The sequence below is a fragment of the Xenopus laevis genome, chromosome 6L, assembly GCF_017654675.1.
Source record: "Xenopus laevis strain J_2021 chromosome 6L, Xenopus_laevis_v10.1, whole genome shotgun sequence".
NCBI lineage: Eukaryota > Metazoa > Chordata > Amphibia > Anura > Pipidae > Xenopus > Xenopus laevis.
Window position 1 is genome coordinate 97842071 of NC_054381.1, and position 21710 is coordinate 97863780.

Consider the following 21710-nt stretch of genomic DNA (forward strand, 5'->3'; position numbering starts at 1 on the left):
GACTTATCAATTTAGATTTTTAGAAATACATATTATTTATCTGGAAATCAGCATTTTCTAGCACTTTTTTTCTTTTCCACTATTTAACCCACCAGTGGAAAGCACTCCACATGAGCCAATTAACACGCTAGACTAGAGAGTAAACAGAAATAATATTTTGACAGGTGTCTCCTCCTACTACAATTCCTCCATACTCAGTTGGCAATTACTGTCAAAATGCTGTCTTGGCTGTCCAACACCACCCCTTGTAGTTGTCACTGAACTCGTTTCCCTAGGGGTCTGGCTTTTTGGCAACCCTAGATTGTAAGCTTCGCTGGGGTAGGGAGTGATATAAATGATGATCAATCTCTGTAAAACACTGTGTAAATGTGTAAGTGATGTATGTGTAAATAACAGATAAATTATTATGACTGCAACATCAAGAAACAAATGCAGCAGCAAATATGCTACTATAAAACAATACTTAAAGAAGACATATTGTGTGAAAAACAAGAATGTGCCAGTGCATTACACTCGTTTAAATATAGAAGTAAAGCATTGAAAAAGTAGTGTTTCACGGCTATTTATTGAAAACTTCTGCATAAACTCTACAAGGCTGGCCCATCTGTTCCGTTTCTTGCTGCCTCCTTTCCCAAGCTGTGCAAGGGAGCCAGGGGCACTCAGCACATTGCACTGTTGGATAAGACCAGTCAGCAGCTAGGCTTACCTGATAGGGAACTGAAGTATGTCTTAGCTACTGTGCTTCTGCCAGAGACTGTTATGATACACCAACCCCTCATTTGAAACACGGACAGGGACTGTAGCAGAGCTACAGATAGCTCCAATAAGGTACCATTATTAAAGATAAGAATTTTTAGCTCAAATTAAAACAAGCACCACATACTTATTATTGCCTAAATATGGGGGGGGGTCACTAATCCTATATCCGCATTCAAATTGCTAACTCTTTAGCTCCACCTTGTCCAATCAGCATAGTAATGGAATTTAGGGCTCGAAATAGGGATAGGTAGAAGAGGCATGTGCCTTGGGCACATAGGTGTGGAGAGGAGACTCTAGACACACACCTCTCTTGCCTGCTTTAACTCCAGTCCTGCACATTAGCAGCAGCAAGTATTGAGGCATCAGTGGACAGCAGAAGAAGGGAGAGTGACCTGGATGTTATCTGCACAGAAGTGAGACTGAAAATTATATAATTTCATGGTATTAATTTGCTATGATAGGTACTCAATTGCTCTAGGCCAACCAATGACCCAATTATAAGTGCTGTTATCATACATATGTGGCCAATGTTATAGTTGGCCAAATGTCCTAGGGGTAAAATGACTGGAGAAATCAAGTGAGAAGAATTTTTGCCACTAACCTTTTACTTTTTTTATATTGCTCTAGCTGCATGTATTGCACGTGTTTAAATCTCTGTAATTCACACTGTTCACACAGATCCTCCAGTTCCAACAAGTTTCTTTCAACATCTTCAAAGCATCCTTCCAGTGCAACTAAGGAAAAAGTATAAAAAGTAGAGTAACCAACAAGAACATATAAATAAAATTAAAAATAAGTGCAGTGGTACCACACTAGGCCCAAAACATCAGCTAAATAAAAGCTTTATAGATTAAAAAAAAAAGCTTTATAAATGGAAAAAAGTAATTGTATAATGTAAGTATATATGGCAAAGATACGTTAGTCACAAGGTTCAAGTACAATCTCACTTTGACTCAATGATTAGTGCACACATTTACAGTAACCCATAGTCATAGCAATGAGACATTTGCATTCAGTTTCCAACTGCAGTTGGAGGGGGGGGGGATGTGTGTTTGTGTGTGTTTCTTCGTAAATGTGCTCCATTACATCCTATTTTTTTTTCATAAAGTGCTCATGAGACACTTGTGCCTGTCACTAGGTAACACTTTTGCATTAACTTACACATATTACACTCTTTATTTAGCTTTCCCTTTTATTTTGTGTTCATATCTACATTCACACACACAAACATACATACACAAGTGTGCACCTTATATATTATATGTCATTTTACTTTGCCTTCATTATTGTGTTTCCATTATCACATTTTTTTTAAAAAGGGGCGTTGGTTTGGGCAGTCTCTCTCTCTCTTAAAAGCCACAAAAGCAGGTGGTGGGGGAAGATCTAGCCCACAGGTTGAAATCAAGGTTCAGAAGACATTCACTCCAAGTAATGCTATTAAGCAGAGAGGTAAAAGACCTTTTATACTATGACCAGAGGTAAACAAGTTAGGGACCACCGTGTAGGGTTTACCTTGATGTGGTATGGTGGCTTATCAATTTTATGATCATAACTTTGTAACAAAAAAAAACAGTTTTTTAAAATACACGCACTTGCATATTTATTGAATTACTTAGACGGGGACCAGGGAATGTGCATTGATTAACTGGCCAGGTCAATAGCACTTCCATTGTACTTAAACATATTATAATTAACCTCTCGTTTCATTTGATATGTTAATTAACTGGGGTATAAGACACGTTGTGAAGGATGTTCTGCATGTCTGATGAAGGGGCACGCCCCCGAAATGTTACATCACTGACGCAATAAACACGCAGGGGTTAACACAGCTACACTAGCCATCGATTGTTGCTATCATTCCTTCATAAATGTGCTCCATTACATCCTATTTTTTTATAAATTGATAGTGTCACTGGGAACAATTTAGCTTTGCCTAAGGAATGTAATGTCATTTTCTATGGCTACACACACAACCCTGACCTTTCCTTTCCTGGTCCTTTAAAAATCTGCCAATAAGAAAACTTTTTTTGCGGTTGACAAAATTACCTAGTTTTCTGAAACACATTGAAGTGCTTTGCAGAAGTTTAAAATGAAATTAACTTGCTTGAAAATATTACATTAATTACTGGGTAAGAAATCCCAGGCCCTCAATAACCCCATTATTTAGTACTGATAAGTACTATAATTTTCAAACATTTTCTGTCCAATATGCCCTTAAGGGTCAGGCCACACAGGGCGTTTTAGATAGATTTGGTCGCTTGGCAACTTCGGAAAACGAAGACGTGTGTGATTAGCGCCAGCGTTTTTTCATTTTAAGCCAACGTAGAGTCAGGGAAGGCATTTGGGGAGATTGGTCGCAGCAAATACGAGGCGATTAGTTGCCAGGCGACCAAATCTCCCCAAAACGGCCAGTGTGGACTTAACCTAAAAGTTCGTCTTGGTATTTAAATTTTCTAGAGGAAGCGATTGTTTGGGTTCAATTTGCTGGAGATTGGGGATACAGTGTGGTATATTTTAACTGTACACTTTCTGCTGGTGTCGCTGCACGTATTTAGTGCATGCTAGAATGTAGTGATGCACAGAATCCTATAAACAACCACTTTTAAAGGTACAGGAAGAACAACATTTTTTTAAAGTAATGAAAATATAAGGTACTGTTGTCCTGCACTATTAAAATGATTTGCTTCAGAAAATCTACTATCGTTTATATAAACAAGCTGCTGTGTAGCCATGGGGGCAGCTAATCAAGCACAGGATACGTAGTAGATAACATAAGCTCTGAAGAATCCTGTTGTATGCTATAGAGATTATCTGTTATCTGCAGTGTATCCTGTGCCTTTTCCCTTTTTTTTAGCTTTGAATGGCTGCCTTCAAGGCTACACAGCAACTTGTTTATACAAACTGTTGTAGAGTTTCTGAGGCAAACAATTTAACAGGGCAGGGCAACAGTATTTTATATTTTAATTACTTTTAAACACTCATTTTTTGCTGTTACTGTTGTAGTCATATAAACTATGGGTTTCAAACAGTATCTGTGACCGCTATAGCTGTATACACACCCAAAGATCCAATTTTTGACAAGCATTAGAAGAGATTCAGCCACATATCAGCCTGCCCAGTACCAGAGACCAATAACTCGTATTTGTTGTGCCTCTAATTGCACAGATGTATTTTAAATACTATTCTATGTACAGTTGTATTAAAAACCTGTCAGTATACACCTGCTATTTAGTCTTTCCAAGTTATGTTTTGTTTATTTATAATTAATTTATATAAAAAAAAAAAAAAAAAACAACAGAAATCAGTCTTCATTACTCAGGAAACAAATCAGGTAATGGATAAACTGTAGACTTTGCAAGGCAGGAATGCACTTACATGATCCCAGCAGATCAATGTGAGGATAAACACTTTAGTCTTTTACTTGGCACAGAGATGGGATCATTTAGCTTGATGGCAATGAACACAGTGCTATATTGCTCATTACTTGCAGGAGCATTTACATCTCACATGAGGAACAATAGCTTGCTTCAAACAAAAGATGCACATAAAGTTGAATATATATCAAAGTGAGCAGTGCTGGAATAACAAAGCTAAATGCGTTAACTACTATAATTTTACTCCAGGGCTTATGGTGTCACCACTGAGGGATCCAGCAGCTTTTGGCACTTACTACAGTGAAACAGATGTACAAAGTCAGTACCTAGGGATTTTTTTTTGCTACATAAAATGGAAAATATAGTACATTTATAAGCAGCATTTATCTTTGATTGAACATCATCTTAGTAGACCGTAAAAACAAGGACATACAGTACTTTATTGTATTTACAGAACAGTTCTGATCTGTATAACGCCATTTGGAGACTTGGAAACTGTGAAATTGCTTTCCTGTGATAAGATATGAATGCTGGTGTTATTGCAATGGAAACTGCTTCATTGCAAAATGTGCACCTGAATTTTCTCAGCCAAAATCATGGTTTTAAAATGGCTTGATACCAAATTGTATAACCTGTGTTTGGTGTGGTGCATGCAGTTCATGCTCCAGGATATTAATAGCCCAGTTTGGGGATCGTATTGGGAAACTCAGGTTATGAAAAAATCCATGAATTACTTCCTGTCATAACTAAAATATACAGATATAAGGAATGCTCTACCCTTGTCTCTGCAACAATAAAACAGTACCTTTTACTTGATGGTTACTACACTGCATTAATCCATATTGGTGGCAAAACTATTATATTGGGTTTATTATGTTTAATGACTTAAGACATGGTTAGCAAAATAACAGAAAGATCCCTTATCCAGAAAAGTGAAAGCATTCCAGATCCTTTACCTTTATTACTTTATTTTAAACCATTTGCCTTTACAACTCAAATTGTGTGAACTTCTGAGTATGACAGTTGGCTGTGCTATCCACTTGACCTGCTGCGGATACATCTGAGCAGGACTGCTGATATGGGAGGAAAGCTTATCCAGGCAAATCCTTCCTTTTGACATGGATCCCTCAAGAGTTCAGAGGCTGTGAAATCAGTCTTTGCTACCTGCCTATCATCATAAAAATGGTCCTTTCAATCAGATGAAACAGAAATCTCCACGTCCACAGAGGAAAAAAAAAGACAATGCTGATGGTGCAATGTTATAACTGATTCTGATTTGTTGGTGGCCTAAAGGGAACTGTAAATCAGCATATCCTTTGCCTTTGGGTGTAAGTGGTTGCTACAGTTAGGTAACATACTTTTAGCCTAACAAGCAATCAGATAATAGATAAACTACCTTTACAACCTATGGCTGAGGAACCAAAAATTGCTCTCTACTTTGTTCACAGCAAGAGTGGGTCACAGAAATCCAAATGAATACATTAAAAAAGTCTGTTTAAAACAGAAAACATTAATTAGACAAAGTTGCAAAACTGATTCTAAAGCTAGATCTAGTATAGGTAAATCTAGGTAGATTTACCTATACTAGACATACTATGACCCGGATGAATGAAAATCTTCATAGTCATATCTGATTCTAAAGCTATTTTTGGGGTTGCAAATCTGAGCAGCCATCATAATTTGTCTCCTGTGGATATATTAAAATGAATAAATAAATAAAAATAAAAGCGATTGATGTTCCTTACTAGACTGGAGAGTTAAAATAGGTAGGTTTAGGAGTGTTTTGGCTGAGTTATGCCTTTTCCCATAATGGATATTTACTACAGCCCAGTACAGAAAAAATAAATCCCAAACATACCATACACATCTAGAGCTTCCTGGGAAAAGACCGCATTTAACCCACAGTGTCTTACTATAATTAACAAATTAATCTCTGCTTAGATTTTTATTCATGGGACATTCTCCAATCTATTCTTTTATTTCTCTTGTTATTGTTAGCAGACATCAGAATGTCATGCTTGTTTTCACTGCTGCACATTATTTTTAGTTATTTTCCTGTTTGTCCCCCTTCTGAGGTTTTAGCTAGTGGAGAAGCACTCTTTATATGGGGATATCAGTCACAGCCTGTCTACTCTGTCTTTATATGTGACACATTAAAATGTTTTTAACCGTGACTATAGATAATATTGAAGATGACAGTACACATTGTCGAGAGCAGGAAGCCCTCCCCAGCATGTATAAAGAAAAACATCAAGTGAAGTCTACAGATGTTCTTTACAGTGTTGAATATAAACATGTTTCATGTTAGAAATTTAACGGATCAACAGAAATTATTTAAAATAGTGTTGAGAGCATTATGAGGCAAGAGCAAAAAAAAAAAAAAAAAAAAGTGCAAAGCGTCAGTACTTTATAGCACTATTAGCATATGAGACTCGCCTTCCATATATGGTTACAATCTTGCTATGTAAGAGAGCCTGTCACCAAATCTAAACCTTACAGGAGTGAACAGCTATCGCAAGCACCCCAGGACAGATGTAATAATAAGATGTAGGAAGTTACGTACTAATCTTTGAGCACCTTGCCGGTACTTTATCAAAATGGTCAAAAACATTTCACTATAGAACTAAGAGGGAACACAAAAAGCCATGAAATATTTTCCCAGTGGTTTTTTTATACGGCAGCAATATTTAAAAGAAGCACAATAAATGCTCTATAACTGGAGAATTACTTACAATTTTATTTTACAATGTTTCAAAGGAGAAAAGCATAAACTAACTTGGCTGCTACTTACCTAGTTTTGCAGTAACTGATTCCAAATCTGCTATAAACCCTGGCACTTGTTGCAACTGTTCCTGTAGTTCTACAAGACTATTCCTCTTTTTCTCCCAGTGTGCTGATAGCATCACCAACTCCCCATCTACCTGCTGGAACATTGGACGCAAAACAGAGGGAGGGTAAGCACAAGGTATTATGGCATTGTTCTACATTAAAAGCACACAGAAATAGAATAACTCATACTAAGTAAACGACAGACTTCACCAAGAAATGTATATTCTCATTTCTTAGGCACCAAATATAAGGATCTTTTAGGCATATTGTTGATATGTGTGATTACAAATCTGCAAGATTCTGCACTGAACAATATACCCACAGTGTATAAAGAGAAACAATTCGTTCTGCAGTATAAAGAAACTGCCATCTTGTGGTTAATTGAACAAATGCAGATAACCAGAATACAGAGAGCTTCTGCTAAAAGGGATACTGTTATGGGAAAACTTTTTTTTTTTTTCAAAACGCATCAGCTAATAGTGCTGCTCCAGCAGAATTCTGCACTGAAATCCATTTCTCAAAAGAGCAAACAGATTTATTTTATATTTAATTTTAAAATCTGACATGGGGGCTAGACATATTGTCAGTTTCCCAGCTGCCCCAAGTCATGCGACTTGTGCTCTGATAAACTTCAGTCACTCTTTACTGCTGTACTGCAAGAACAATGGAAAGGTAACCAGATAACAGCTCCCAAACACAAGATAACAGCACTCAAGAGTAAAATCCAGGTCCCACTGCGTTACATTGCGTAGGAGAAACAACAGCCTGCCAGAAATCAGTTCTATCCTTAAGTGCTGGCTCTTTTTGAAAGCCCATGACCAGGCAAAATGACCTGAGATGGCTGCCTACACACCAATATTACAACTACAAAAAAAATACACTTGCTGGTTTAGGAATTTTTTTTTATTGTAGAGTGAATTATTTGTAGTGTAAACAGTGTAATTTAGAAATAAAAAATACATCATAAAAATCACAACAGAATCCATTTAAGCGCAGGTACACAGATGGAGAGCGTCACAAACACACAAAAGCAGGCATTTTCGGGCCAATCTTCACTGGCACACAAGCAGAAGTTGTACTTTTCAGTGAAGTCAAACGGAACTGCCGAAGGGGCGCTTAGCACAGTGGAGTAAAAGTTCTGTTCTCTTCACTATTCTGTTGTTTTCAGTGTAATGGTTTTAAGAAAGGGCCATACCTTATCTACGATTGTCCATTTCCAAAGCATGCTCCTCATAAAGGGAGGGCATCTTGCTCTCCTCATTTAAAAATGAAATTCTGCACTACCACTGAAGGAATTTAAAATGTATAAATTAAAATACAGCAATCAATAACATTTTTACATATTTACCTCTCCAGCTATAGCACATTCTCGGGCTACTTTGTGGAGTGCAGCCCAGTTATCTTCATACCTTTCACAAAGAGAGAATGCAGAACATTATAAATGTATTATAGTTGGAACACCAGTGACAGTTCTTATTTACCATTTCTTCATCACAATTTTACAACATAATATATTGCATTGAGAAATTCTACTATGCTTTTCTTATGGTATAGTTTGCATTCCACCATAGCATGTTCTCATCTTGTAGATTTAGTACCTACAGTTGCCTGTTCCTCTATGCCTGGTTAATCACAGTCTACTGATTGGAATGTCAGATGGAATGAAAAATGGCAGATCCGAGAAGAAACTTAAGACACAATGCACAGCCTGAGCAGTCAATGCTGGACACAATTGAGTGTGTGTGCCCACCTCAATAATAGGAACCCACAGGGTAGCATAAAATGTAAATCCTGTCCTGGATATTAAAATTAGGCTATACATTTTTATAATCATACAAATAAATTATCAAACACATGACATTCCAGAAAAGAAATACAGCATCAATAACAAATCTAATTACCTGTTAAGGAGTTCTGCTCCAGCAGGAAACTTTGAGAGCTGTTCAGCTGGCCTGTAAAGTAAAAGAATGAAGGCACATACACACACACACATATATTAACAAGAAGCTGTTAAATATTTACTTATACTCATACCTATGCAATCACATTCCATGTATATATAACAAAAAACCGTATAACTATTTACAAGCATGGTTCAGTTTGTAAGTACAGGCATGGGACCTGTTATCCAGAATACTCGGGTCATGAGGTTATCCAGATTATGGATCTTTCCATAATTTTTAATCTTCATACCTAAAGTCTACTATAAAATCATGTAAACATTAAATACACCCAATCCGTCTAATAATGATTAATTATAAAATGTACTATTTTATTATTAGAGTGAAAAAGGAAATAACATTATTTTGATAAAATTGAGTCTATATGAGATGGTCTTTCTGTAATGTGAAGCTTTCTGGATAATGGGTTGCTGGATAACTGATCCCATACCAGTATTTGAAAGTATTCAAATATTTAATTAACTATGGTGATCTAAATTTAAGTCACTCATATACTGATGTACTACTAATATGCAGGTTGCATGATAAATGAGGAGGTTACTATGCACAAGACATAATGGTGGGTTTGTGTTGATTGAAAAGTATACTTACCTGTATTGCTTTTTTATTTTCACTTCTCTTGACTTATCCCCTAAACTCTTTAGCCTAGAATGCAATAAAATGTTACATGTAAAAAATATGTAATATTTTTAATTTTCAGAATGATTTTTTAAAAAAGTAGTAAATAAAACTCATACTTGGCATATTGCAGAATAGAGCTTCAAGCTTCTGTTCCACACTCTAAAACAGGTCTCTACAGCTGGAGTACTACAGCCTGGATGCGGTAGATAACACCCTTAACAGACATATCTTCTTCAATCCTAAACTTAATTTTCTCTTGTAAAGTCATACTTCCTAAAGTGAAAAGCTCCTTCCTCTCCATCAATCAACTACTAGTTTCAGCTCAAGGGCATTAGGAAAGTCACCTATCTAAAGTTCTATCTCAATTTTACACCCCCTGATTTTACACCATTTTTTGTGGTCCCATATATATATATATATATATATATATATATATATATATATATATATATATATATATATATATATATATATATATATATATATATATAATATATATATATATATATATATATATATATATATATATATATATATATATATATATATATATATATATATGGGACCACAAATAATGGTGTAAAATCAGGGGGTGTAAATTGAGATAGAACTAGTAGTTGATTGATGGAGAGGAAGGAGCTTTTCACTTAAGACAAACAAGGGAAAGTTGTGCTCACCACTAGTTTTTAAAATCATTAGGCGGGGGTGCAATGAGGCTGTGACCACAAAATACATATAGACAAATACAAGAGTCCTGGCCAAAGCTGGCCAACTACGTCAAAGTCATCCCATATCTGACCAGATGAAAATTGAGCATAGGACTGGCCATATATGGGATGACTTTGACATAGTTGGCCATCTTAAATATATTGCAATATATGGACAATCCCCGTTTTGTTTAAAGGGTAAGGCATTTTTCAGTAGCAGTATGCACAAAATGTCTCTGTCTTAAATATATTGATAATGGGTTGAGTGCAGAGGACTCTTGTATTTGTTTTTGTCTATATCTATATATATATATATATCTATATATATATATATATTTGTGCGTAGGGTGGCACAACGCTTCCACTGTTGAGTACCCAGGCGCACGGCAAAATCATGTATGTAGCATTCAAAAAGACCAGCAACACTGGGAGTTTTGCTGAAACAAATCAAACGTCTATATTTTTAAAGTGCATATACAGCCAACGTTACATTTCGGTCCCCTCCGGAACCTTTATCAAGGCCTTGAAAAAAAAAAAAAAAAGGGCTATAGTCTCATTTTTAGTCTCAGTACTGGCAACTATGGTAAATCTATGAATTTAGGATAATCTGGAAAATATCTTATCTACATAAGAAAAAGCGCAGACTGCAAAACCAAACATTTGTTAACAGCATATCAATTTCTGCATTGTCAATCAATTTTTCAGTGCAAGCTATTTTTACAAGCGCTGCCTCAGACACAGTAGTAAAAAAAGCTTGCCTTGCTTTTACCGTTTTGATTGAGAACACCACTATGGTTGTAAGCACTTAAACATACTTACTCACTAATGCAATTTTGAGGATGAAGTCCTCAGTTTTGAAAATTACATCTAACTACAAATAACTTCAAAATGTCAGTCTTTACATAATAGCAAAAAGTAATTTAATGGTGAACTACCCTTTTAATGCAGTCTGCAAAAATACAGGTGTATACAGGTATGTAATGCAGACACACCTTAATCAAAAAATAAATAAAATATATAACAGTGATTTTCTATACAGTTCTATAAAAATTAGGTCTTTGCTTTAATTTTCTAACTTGGAGTAATCTGTTCAAAACCAATGGCTGAATAGTTACTACAGACATTTTTTTTTTAATTACAGAATGTGTGTCACGATTTTATGTAAGAAAATATAAGGGTAAAAAAAAAAAAATCTGTTTTACTTCCAACATAAAAGCATAATGCAAAATTACCCGTTTCTCCTGTATGATATATTGTAATATGTATAATATCTGTCAAAATAAAGTCTGTCGATATATATGGCCATAAATGTACGTTTATTATTGTTATGTTTGGTGGCCCACCAATCCAAACCGATATTCATGTACTATAATCTTATCTGCTGATGCACCATAAACACCAGTGCCTGCAATTGCTTGCAAATGTCAGAAAGGGTTGATTCAGATTCAGCCCCTACGCTGGTATCAGCCTCTCACCGTGCCTGTACTCCAAGCCATTTCGAGGCTGAGGTGCAGGCACACGGAGTGGTTTTCTGTGTGTTTATCCACAGGCTGAGAATCAGTCTCATCTGTCATTAGCCTAATTCTCATTTTTGCCTCACATAAAGAAATCTTTCCTGCAGTTTATCTTGTCAAGGTGAATGCACATCGAATTACTTTTTAAATACAGATAGCCCTGCAAAAGAGTAGCAAAGCACAGTTGGTGGGCACCATCTTGCACTACTTTGGCGCATGTGCAGTTTAAAGGGGTTGTTCACCTTCCAAACACTTTTTTCAGTTTTCAGATTGTTCACCATAAATTAAGACTTTTTCCAGTTGCTTTCCATCTTTTATTTTTTTACAGTTTTCCCAAAATTTAAGTTTAAAATGTAATGTTCCTGTCTCTAGTGTCTCAGTCTGGCAGCTGTGATCCAGGAGCATTCTGAACTGTCATAATTTGCAACATTTAATTGATACATTTAGTCAGTGGATACATTTCTCTGTAGTATCTGTGGAATATTAGAAACTATTGTATCAATTATAACAGCTGCCTTTAATAAAACTCAGGGATTCTGCTCAGCAGGGACAAAGATAACAACTGAACTGAAAAAAATGTATTTCAAATAATGGTAAAGGGGTGGATAATCTATAAATATTATTTATATGCTGTAAACAGTGGTATTATAAAACAATCTGGTAATTAATTTGTGGGCTTTAAGTTATTTATATTCTTGTTGTGCAGCTTTTTGGTATGGAAGTTTAAGCTGGTTGCTAGGGTCCCACTTGACATACCAACCAGGCAGAGGTTAAGTTGTTAAGATGGTCATCTGCTTATTTGGAGAGGTAGCCAAACAAGTGGGTCATTGCCAAATGTTGCCACATTTGCTAAAATTATTATTTGCAATAAGTAATAAAAATTAACAATAATTGCAAAAAATTTTGCCACAGAAAGAATTGGGCTTTTTGTTTACAGGGTTAGTGACATAAACAACCAGATATTTTAAATTGTGTTTTGGAAAGTGGACAAATAAGATTGTGGACAGTTGAAAAACAAACAGAAAAATGAAAAATAATTATACATTAGAACATAGAACAAGCACACAACACTGTAAAGGTTAGTTTAAAAGTGACTTTCTCTTTAAAGGAGAAGTAAAGCCATCTTGCATTTGGGGGTGCCAAATGTTAGGCACCCCCGAGTGATTGTATTTACTTATCTGAAACCCCGGGCTGGTGCTCCTATCAGCAGAAAACTGCACCGGCCCGGGTTTATACCAATGAGCACCACGGAGTGATCCTCTTCTGGCTTCTTCTTTCTTCAAATTTCCTGGGGCAGACACATGCGCAGTTAAATGAAATAGCCGACTTTTTAGTTAAAGTTCGGCTTTAGAAAGAGGAAGACGGAAGAGGATGGATCCGTGGTGCTCACTTTTATAACCCTGAGCCGGTGCATTTTTCTGCTGATAGGAGCACCGGCCTGGGGTTTCAGGTGAGTCAGTACAATCACTTGGGGGTTCCTAACATTTGGCACCCTCAAGTGCATGAAGACTTTCCTTATCAGAGTACAGAAGGCAATTAAAATCAACGACCTCCTCTGGCAGGCTATTGTGCCAGCCTTCTAAAATAAATATTATTCCAAAGTTGTAGGGGCATGATTTTTTACACAGGCTAGTGCCTCTTGTACACCACTACTCACGTCAGTGATCCCTGCTCACGTCTGGTTGAGCCTACAACCATCCAGATCATTTCTTAAAGCAATTATTGCTCAATCACAGCTCCTGTTGCAAAATTATAACTGCAAGTGTTTTTTTGGAAACAATCTTGCTTTACACTGGCAGAATGTAGCATAGAAAATCCAGCATACTGAGGACCTGGGTTTTTCTGGATAAGGGATATTTCTGTAATTTGGCTCTGCATAGCTTTATTATTTGTGCTTTTTGAGTTATTTAGCTTTTTATTCAACACCTCTCCAGTTTGCAATTTCAGCAATCTGGTTGCTAATGTCCAAATTACCCTAGCAACAATGCACAGATTTAAAGATAGACAGGAATATGAATAGGAGATGGCCTGAATAGAAATAAAAAAGAAGTAATAAAAAAGTAGCAACAACAATACATTTGTAGTTTTACAGAGAATTTGTTTTTTAGATGGGTCAGTGACAGGTGCGTAACTACAGAGGAAGCAGCCCCTGCAGCTGTAGGAGGCCCTAATTAATCAGAAATTTCGACATAAATTGGTAAAAGAGAACAACCTCTGGATATGTTGGGGGGCCCTTACATGAATTTGCTGTGGGGCCGAGCGTTATCTAGTTACACCACTAGTCAGTGACCCCCGTTTGAAAGCTGCAAAGAGTCAGAAGAAAAAAAACAAATATTTAAAAAAAAAAAAAATAATGAAGACCAATTGAAAAGTTGCTTAGAATCGGCCATTCAATAACATATTAAAAGTTAACAGCCACCTTTTATCTTCCAACACTAGTGGCAATGACTGTACCATAATATAAAACTATTTCTGCACAACTCTCATCGATTACAGTTCAATGACTGCAGCCTGGTCTCATTCTACCTTAGTTACAGCCCACTCTTTACACATTCAAGGGTTCCATCCTATGAAACAATGTACAACCAAAAAGCAGGTATGTTTATTCAACAAGGATTATTTCCCCTATGGATGCTCGCATGTAATATCAGCCAACTCTCCCAGCAGTACAACGATATCTTGCATATTGCGCGCACTATTAATGGCTAAAGGGACAAGTGACATTACCCGCTGGTGAAGTCCTGCTGCACACTGAGCAGCCGCTCCCGCAGACTTCCAAACATCATGGTCAAAGGGGGCTCCGCGGTGTTTATAGCTGTAAGGCAACCCGCAACCTACTCCCTGTCACTGGAAGATCCCACGCATGCGGCGACCACCCCCTGCCCAGCAAAAAGAACAACAAACACAGGACTGTCCGCGACGTCACGGTAGCGGCTAGTTCCTATCCTAGGAAAGTACCTGACGTCACGGTCATGTGATCCTACCATGTGACCGCTCCACTGCGACTTACCCATTCGTGAGCGGCAAATTCAAACATGGGAAAGTGGTAATGGGTTCTAGTGGCGGCTGTGGACTCTTGACAGAAACTGCAACTAAATTCCCATGGTTGACAACTTGTATTGTAGGTTTAGTACAGGTTGCAACCTCTACCTCATGTTTTGGGGCAGTTCATTGTGTCGCTGGATGTTTGTAGGGATTGAAGGGATCACTGAATTTCTGTGGGGTGACTGGGGATCACAGTGAATTAATGTCTGCTAGAATGTACTCAATATTTAGACACCCAAATGCAGCAACAATATTGTTGGAGCTGGGTTTTTTTTTTACCATTACTCTCGCACAATTACGGTGCAACAGTAGAAAGATAAAAATGAAAGGCAAGACATACTGACACAGCTATAATAATATTATATTCATTAACCATAAACAACTTTGCTTTTCTGCCATGCACTGAAAGTCTCCCATAATGGAGAATAATGTAATGGACAACTTGGGAACAATAAATTGTATAGAAACTGAATGTATAAAGGCTGGAGTGATTGGATGTTGAACAGAATAGAACAGAACTCAACGTCCTGCTTTTCAGCTCTCCAACTCTGAGTTAAGGTGGCCAAACACGGCCAGATTAAAGCTTCTGATATGGGTCCTTTAAACCGATTTGGCAGTTTATCTGCCCGTGTGTGGGGACTCCCAACGGGTCCCCCCAATCGATAGGCCAAAAATCGGGCAGATATAGATTGAGCAAGTTGGATTTTTTTTCCTTGATCCAGGATCACATCAGCTAGTTGATGCGGTCCTGTGACCCATCGGCGCCCATTCACAGCATTGTAATCTGATTGTTTCGGCCCCAGGGCCGAATGTTCGGATTCACCTGATATCGCCCAGCCGTTAGTGGGCATATCGGGTTAAGATTCGCTCGTTTGGCGACCTCTAATAGTGTATGGCCACCTTTAGTCAGCGACTCTCTGGACATGAGTAACTATGCTTCAGTGAGTGCTTCAGAACAGACCCCCTGCAACTTTCACCGTGAGCAGAAAAACCTCGGTACCTATGTGTCTCTCAAAAACTCACTGACAGCTGCTAACACTGGGGGGGGGGGTATGGCAGGGGCAGGGCCCTGAGACAGTAATCCCGGTGGGCCCCAGACCCCCAGCCCGACCCTGACAACATATATAAGGGCACAGCCTGCCGCTAGACATGTAAAGTCAAATGTGGTAATAACTAAGCTGGCATGCAAGAATATGATAGAAAAAAAATTATTTTTGAGCATACAACTACCAGCATCCTCCCTGCTAGTGCAAGAATATGTGGAAGTGTCACAACAGGATCAAACTTTTCATTTATATATGACATTTGGTACTAAAGTTACACTTCCTATGCTAAATGCAGAACCCCCTGTACCCCCTCATTGGGAGCCCCCGTAACTACCTCCGAGATCTCTGTATGTCTCTAGCCATTGCTAAACTACCCAGCTATAAGGTGCCATAGAAAGTCAGTATTTAATGGGCTGGTGGGGGCTGTTTGGACCTCTGTGTGGGCTGATTGGGCCTCTGTGTACCTGAAATGCCAGGGCCTATTTTAACTCTCAGTCCGGACCTGCCCCCAATCAACTAACATATGTGGGTGTCAAAGTGCCTAAAATATCCCCATATGCCATCTCTAATGGGAGTGAGACCATAAAAACTTATAGTTCTAAGGCAATGGGTGTTTGGTTTACTTGTTGTTGCATTTGAAGCATTAGACAATTTTTTCTGCCTCTGCTGTAAATGCCAACAGTCATTTGCCAACTGTCATTTTTCCAACGGTCGCACTCATCCTAGTAACAGTCAGTGGCCTCAGCACTAGAGTGGGTGACAGTTCAGAGAAGCTTACGTAGAAAGACAAGTAGCACAAATCAGAAGAATAAATGTCTGCCCTTAGGATTCCTGGCATTATCGGTGCAGGGGTACTGACTGATCAGAACACAGCTGGTTATGGGAAGCAGGCACACTAGGTACATGCAGAGGGAAAGGGAAACCAATAGGAATATGGAGATGACCCCTGTATTAATATAACCAATGATTCATAGAGCATGGTGGGATCTGTAGTGCTGTTACAAGCCCACCCTGATCATGACATTATAAGCAATACAAATGCTAACTACCTCTTATGGTCAACCCTTATAGTGCATCACGGGAGATGATGAAGGCCCTTTCCACATGCCAGTGATAAAAGCCTACATCCTGATTGCCCAACATTTTTGTTAGCTAAATAGCACACGCAACAGTAGTCAGGTTCCCTCACTTCCAATTACAGGCTTATAGTGAGTGCATAATGGTATCTGTAGTTTATGCATTGGCATACTATTTTTAATCACAGTGTAGAAGGATAAAGAGCTGACATTTAGGGCATCTGGGGCTCTAGAAGTGTCAGGGTCCACAGCCCCCATTATGCTCCTGCTCACAATCTCTTATTATTTCTCCCCAAAAAGTGAAATATTCTGAGCGATTTGCGAGAGACCGATTTGAGAGAGAAAGCGATTGTGAGAGAGACAGCAAAAGAAGGAGAGAGAGAAGCAAAGCGAAGAGAGAAGACAAAGAAGAAAGAAGACCTTGAGTGACCCCCTGCCAGAGATTAATAACATCTTCTCATTTGGGATCCTCTGGACAAAGGTACTGGTCCTGTATTTCCCCCTCTATAATATGCGCTTGCAACAGTAAGGTTAGCTTATCCCTTGGCTGTAGGAGTTGCCATGCTGCTCATTATAGATGTAGCTATAGCTGTTCTTCTTTAGTCTCACCTTTGAGAGTTGGGGGATTTATCTTTAGTCTGTCCCCCTTGGTTGGTCCCAACCCACTATTGTCCCTGAAATTCAATGTACAGTTCCCACCCCAGCAATGTATTTTATCCCACTAGTATAAACTGGACTGTATGCTTTTCTATTCCAGGGCACCCCTAACATGGGACTCCCTTGGAAAATTTCCAGGGTGGGGCAAATTATGTATTATGTAATATAAGGCAGGTGGGCAGCCAATCAGAGCATTTGAATAGTTCCAGTTCAACAGGTTCAGTAGAAACACAAAAAAGAGGCATAATATCATGGCAGATAAATCATATTAGTAAACCTGCTTGTTCCTTTGTGCTATCCCTATACATATGGCGCCTCTCCACATTAACTCTAACCTTCCCAAATCTCTATTTTATATTGCAGGGGTGTCGGAGATGGGCATGTGTTCAAGCAAGGACCGCCTTTACATAAAAGGCTATCGCCAGGTAAGGCTGCTCTCTAAAGTGGCTGCTGACAAAGGTACCCAAGGGGTTAAAGGAAATACTAACCCAGTTATTAACATCTAGTATCTTTCATGTAAATGTCATTAAATAGAAATATAACAGGGTTTAGTTTAGTGTTTGCCCTGAGCGTTACATTTCCTATATTTAGAGTTAGAACTTACTAGAGTTGCCATGTTATTTGCTCTGTCTGTAGAGATCATAGTTACATAGTATACATAGTTACATCATTAAATCTGATTGAAAAAAGACAAACTCCATCAAGTTCAACCCCTCCAAATGAAAACCCAGCATCCATACACACACTCCTCCCTACTTTCACATAAATTATATATACCCATACCTATACTAACTATAGAGTTTAGTATCACAATAGCCTTTGATATTATGTCTGTCCAAAACATCATCCAAGCCACTCTTAAAGGCATTAACTGAATCAGCTATCACATTACCCAGCAGTGCATTCCACAACCTCACTGTCCTGACTGTGAAGAACCACCTGCGTTGCTTCAAATGAAAGTTCTTTTCTTCTAGTCTAAAGGGGTGGCCTCTGGTACGGTGATCCTCTTTATGGGTAAAAAGGTCCCCTGCTATTTGTCTCTAAAGTCCTCTAATGTACTTGTAAAGTGTAATTATGTCCCCTCGCAAGTGCCTTTTTTTCCAGAGAAAACAACCCCAACCTTGACAGTCTACCCTCATAATTTAAGTCTTCCATCCCTCTAACCAATTTAGTTGCGCGTCTCTGCACTCTCTCCAGCTCATTTATATCCCTCTTAAGGACTGAATTCCAAAACTGCACTGCATACTCCAGATGAGGCCTCACCAGGGACCTATAAAGAGGCATAATTATGTTTTCATCCCTTGAGTTAATGCCCTTTTTTATGCAAGACAGAAGTTTATTTGCTTTAGTAGACAGAGAATGACACTGCCCAGAATTAGACAACTTGTTATCTACAAAAACCCCTAGATCCTTCTTATTTATAGAAACTCCCAACACACTGCCATTTAGTGTATAACTTGCATTTATATTGTTTTGCATAACCTTGCAATTATTAACATTGAACCTCATTTTCCAGTTTGCTGCCCAGTTTCACAACTTGCAAAGTGGCAGCATCCTGCATGGAACATAGTTCTGCACAATTTAGTATCATCAAAAATAAAACAGTACTTTCGATGCCCACCTCCAGGTCATTAATAAACAAGTTGAAAAGCAAGGGACCTAGTACAGAGCCCTGCGGTACTCCACTAACAACACTGGTCCAATTAGAAAATGTTCCATTTACCACTACTCTTTGTAGTCTATCTTTTAGCCAGTTCTCTATCCAGGTACAAATACTGTGTTCCAGGCCAACATTCCTTTATTTATCCAGTAACCTTTTGTGTGGCACTGTATCAAATGCTTTAGCAAAGCTTAAGTAAATCATATCCACTGCCATCCCAGTATCGAGGTGCCTGCTTACCTTCTCATAAAAAGAAATTAAGTTAGTCTGGCAAGATCTATTACGTATAAAACCATGCTGGCACACACTCATAGTATTATGATTTGCTATAAAGTCCATCCTTTATTAACCCTTCGACCACTGACATCAGACTAACTGGCCTATAGTTTTGAGGCTGAAAACTGGATCCTTTTTTGAATAGAGGCACCACATTAGCAATTCGCCAGTCTCTCAGCACTATGCCAGACCTCAATGAATCCTGAAAAATTAAATAAGGAGCTTTCGCAATCACAGAGCTAATCTTGGCCCGGACCTTTGTTAATCTTAACATTTTCTAGTCTCTTTTGAATTTCCTCATGTGTGAACCATGCATCATTAGTTGAATTACTAGAATTGGGACTATTAAGAAGGAAACCTTCATTAACTGGCTCCTCATTTGTGTAGACAGACGAAAAATATGAGTTCAGAATCTGTGCATTTATTTTTTTTTCATCAACCAGCTGACCACCCTCTGATACTAAAGGTCCCACCCCTTCCTGCTTCATTTTTTTACTATTAACATATTTAAAAAATAATTTTGGATTATTTCTAAAAAATATCCTTTTCCATATCAATTTTAGCTTGCCTTATAGCTTTTTTGCATGATTTATTGGCCTTCTTGTACCTTATAAATGATTCGGCTGTCCCAGCTAACTTGAAAGCCTTAAAAGCATGTCTTTTCTTACTCACCTCAACACCAACACTTCTATTGAACCAAAAAGCTTTTGCTTTGCAACAACGATCAATGTAACAGCTCCCCTAGTGGTACTAAATACATATTGTTTTGCTTATTGTGCCTATGGGAAGAAATTGTCACTTTCATTTTTACTGGGGATTAAAAACAAACTGCTGGAAACTTTAATGTTTTCTTGTTTCTTACATTTCTCAAGGGCTCACAGTGGATCTACAGGAAGGAGGAGAGGATCTGTCAGACCACTGATTTGGAAACTAATAGGAAGTGTATCTTGATCATTTTGGCAAGGGATTGGGATCAAATGGCTTGAAAATGCAGAGAAACCTGCGATTTGCCACTTGTCCCATAATCACAGAGGAAAATGATACATTCGCATTTAGTAATGTTAATTTGCATAACTGCCAAAATGTTATAGAATATCTACAGAGATATCACTTGCTACGTTAAAACAATTGGGTACAAGTTTAACGATATTTTGTTTGGTTTTGCAGAGAGCCCACCAGCCACCAGCACCGTTGCAGTTTACACTGTACCACGTATCGATGAACCTCTGTGTAGGTGATCTTCATGACACAGAGGTGAGTGAGCCATTCTCAATTCCAACAGCGGTGCCTCCACTCCAATACACCATGATTCCACCAGTGGTGCTCCCACCTTACACCTAAAATATGGTTCCATAGACAGGAGCACCCTTTGGCCACTTGGAAGACCCTGCATTCCTTTTCAATCCATCCCTCAAACTGCAGAAGCCGGGTATGCAGGCTGCCTGGGGTCCAATGGAATGACGAGGAATGTAGGGTTCACTTTGTATCTTAATGGTGCTCATGTTTATGCAGCCATATTCCCTTCTATTTTAGTTCCCTCCACCGCAATTCCAACCACAGTGTCCCTTATTTCCCCAATTATTTCTACCGTAATTCCACCAGTGGTGCCACACTTACACCTAAAATATGGTTCCATAGACAGGAGCACCCTCAAGCCACTCGGTAGACCCTGCATTCCTTTTCACTCCATCCCCCAGACTGCAGAAGCTGGGTCTGCAGGCTGCCTGGGGTCCAATGGAATGGAGAGGAATGCAGTGTTCACCTAGCAGCTTAAAGGCGCTCCCATGTATATGTAGCCATATTCCCCTCTGTTTCAATTCCCTCCACCGTAATTTCACCAGCGCTGCCCCCCTTACACCTAAAATATGGTTTCATAGACAAGAGCACCCTTAAGCCACTCAGTAGACCCTGCATTCCATTCCATCCCTTACGACTGCTGAAGCTGGGTTTTGCAGGCTGCCTGGGGTCCAATGGAATGGAGAGGAATGCAGTGTTCACCTTGTAGCTTAAAGGTGTTAGTGTGTATGCTGCCATATTACCTTCTATTTCCATTCCCTCCATCGCAATTCCAACCACAGTGTCCATTCTTTCCCCCTAAATATGGTTCCATAGACAGGAGCACCTTTAAGCCACTCGGTAGACCCTGCATTCCTGTCCACTCCATCCCTCAGACTGCAGAAGCCGG

General features: G+C 38.6%; 1 protein-coding gene and 1 long non-coding RNA gene across 3 annotated transcripts in view; one reads left to right on the forward strand and one right to left on the reverse strand.

Moving 5' to 3' along the window:
• Positions 1 to 14711, reverse strand: part of dtnbp1.L (dystrobrevin binding protein 1 L homeolog) — a 65294-nt gene extending 50583 nt beyond the window's left edge. Inside the window, exons 1-6 of one of the 2 annotated variants that reach the window (XM_018266544.2) lie at positions 14493 to 14711; positions 9515 to 9568; positions 8864 to 8914; positions 8311 to 8371; positions 6925 to 7057; positions 1361 to 1493 (exon numbers count right to left, since the gene is read on the reverse strand). In XM_018266544.2, coding sequence (XP_018122033.1) covers positions 1361 to 1493; positions 6925 to 7057; positions 8311 to 8371; positions 8864 to 8914; positions 9515 to 9568; positions 14493 to 14551 — 491 coding nt within the window. In that variant the 5' untranslated portion in view covers positions 14552 to 14711. 2 annotated transcript variants of the gene reach the window in all.
• Positions 14712 to 17293: 2582 nt separating this feature from the next.
• On the forward strand, positions 17294 to 20435 carry LOC121394870. Its single transcript, XR_005962053.1, has 3 exons — positions 17294 to 17413; positions 17953 to 18014; positions 20398 to 20435. It is a non-coding gene; the product is annotated as an uncharacterized LOC121394870 (long non-coding RNA).
• The last annotated feature ends 1275 nt before the right edge of the window (positions 20436 to 21710 follow it).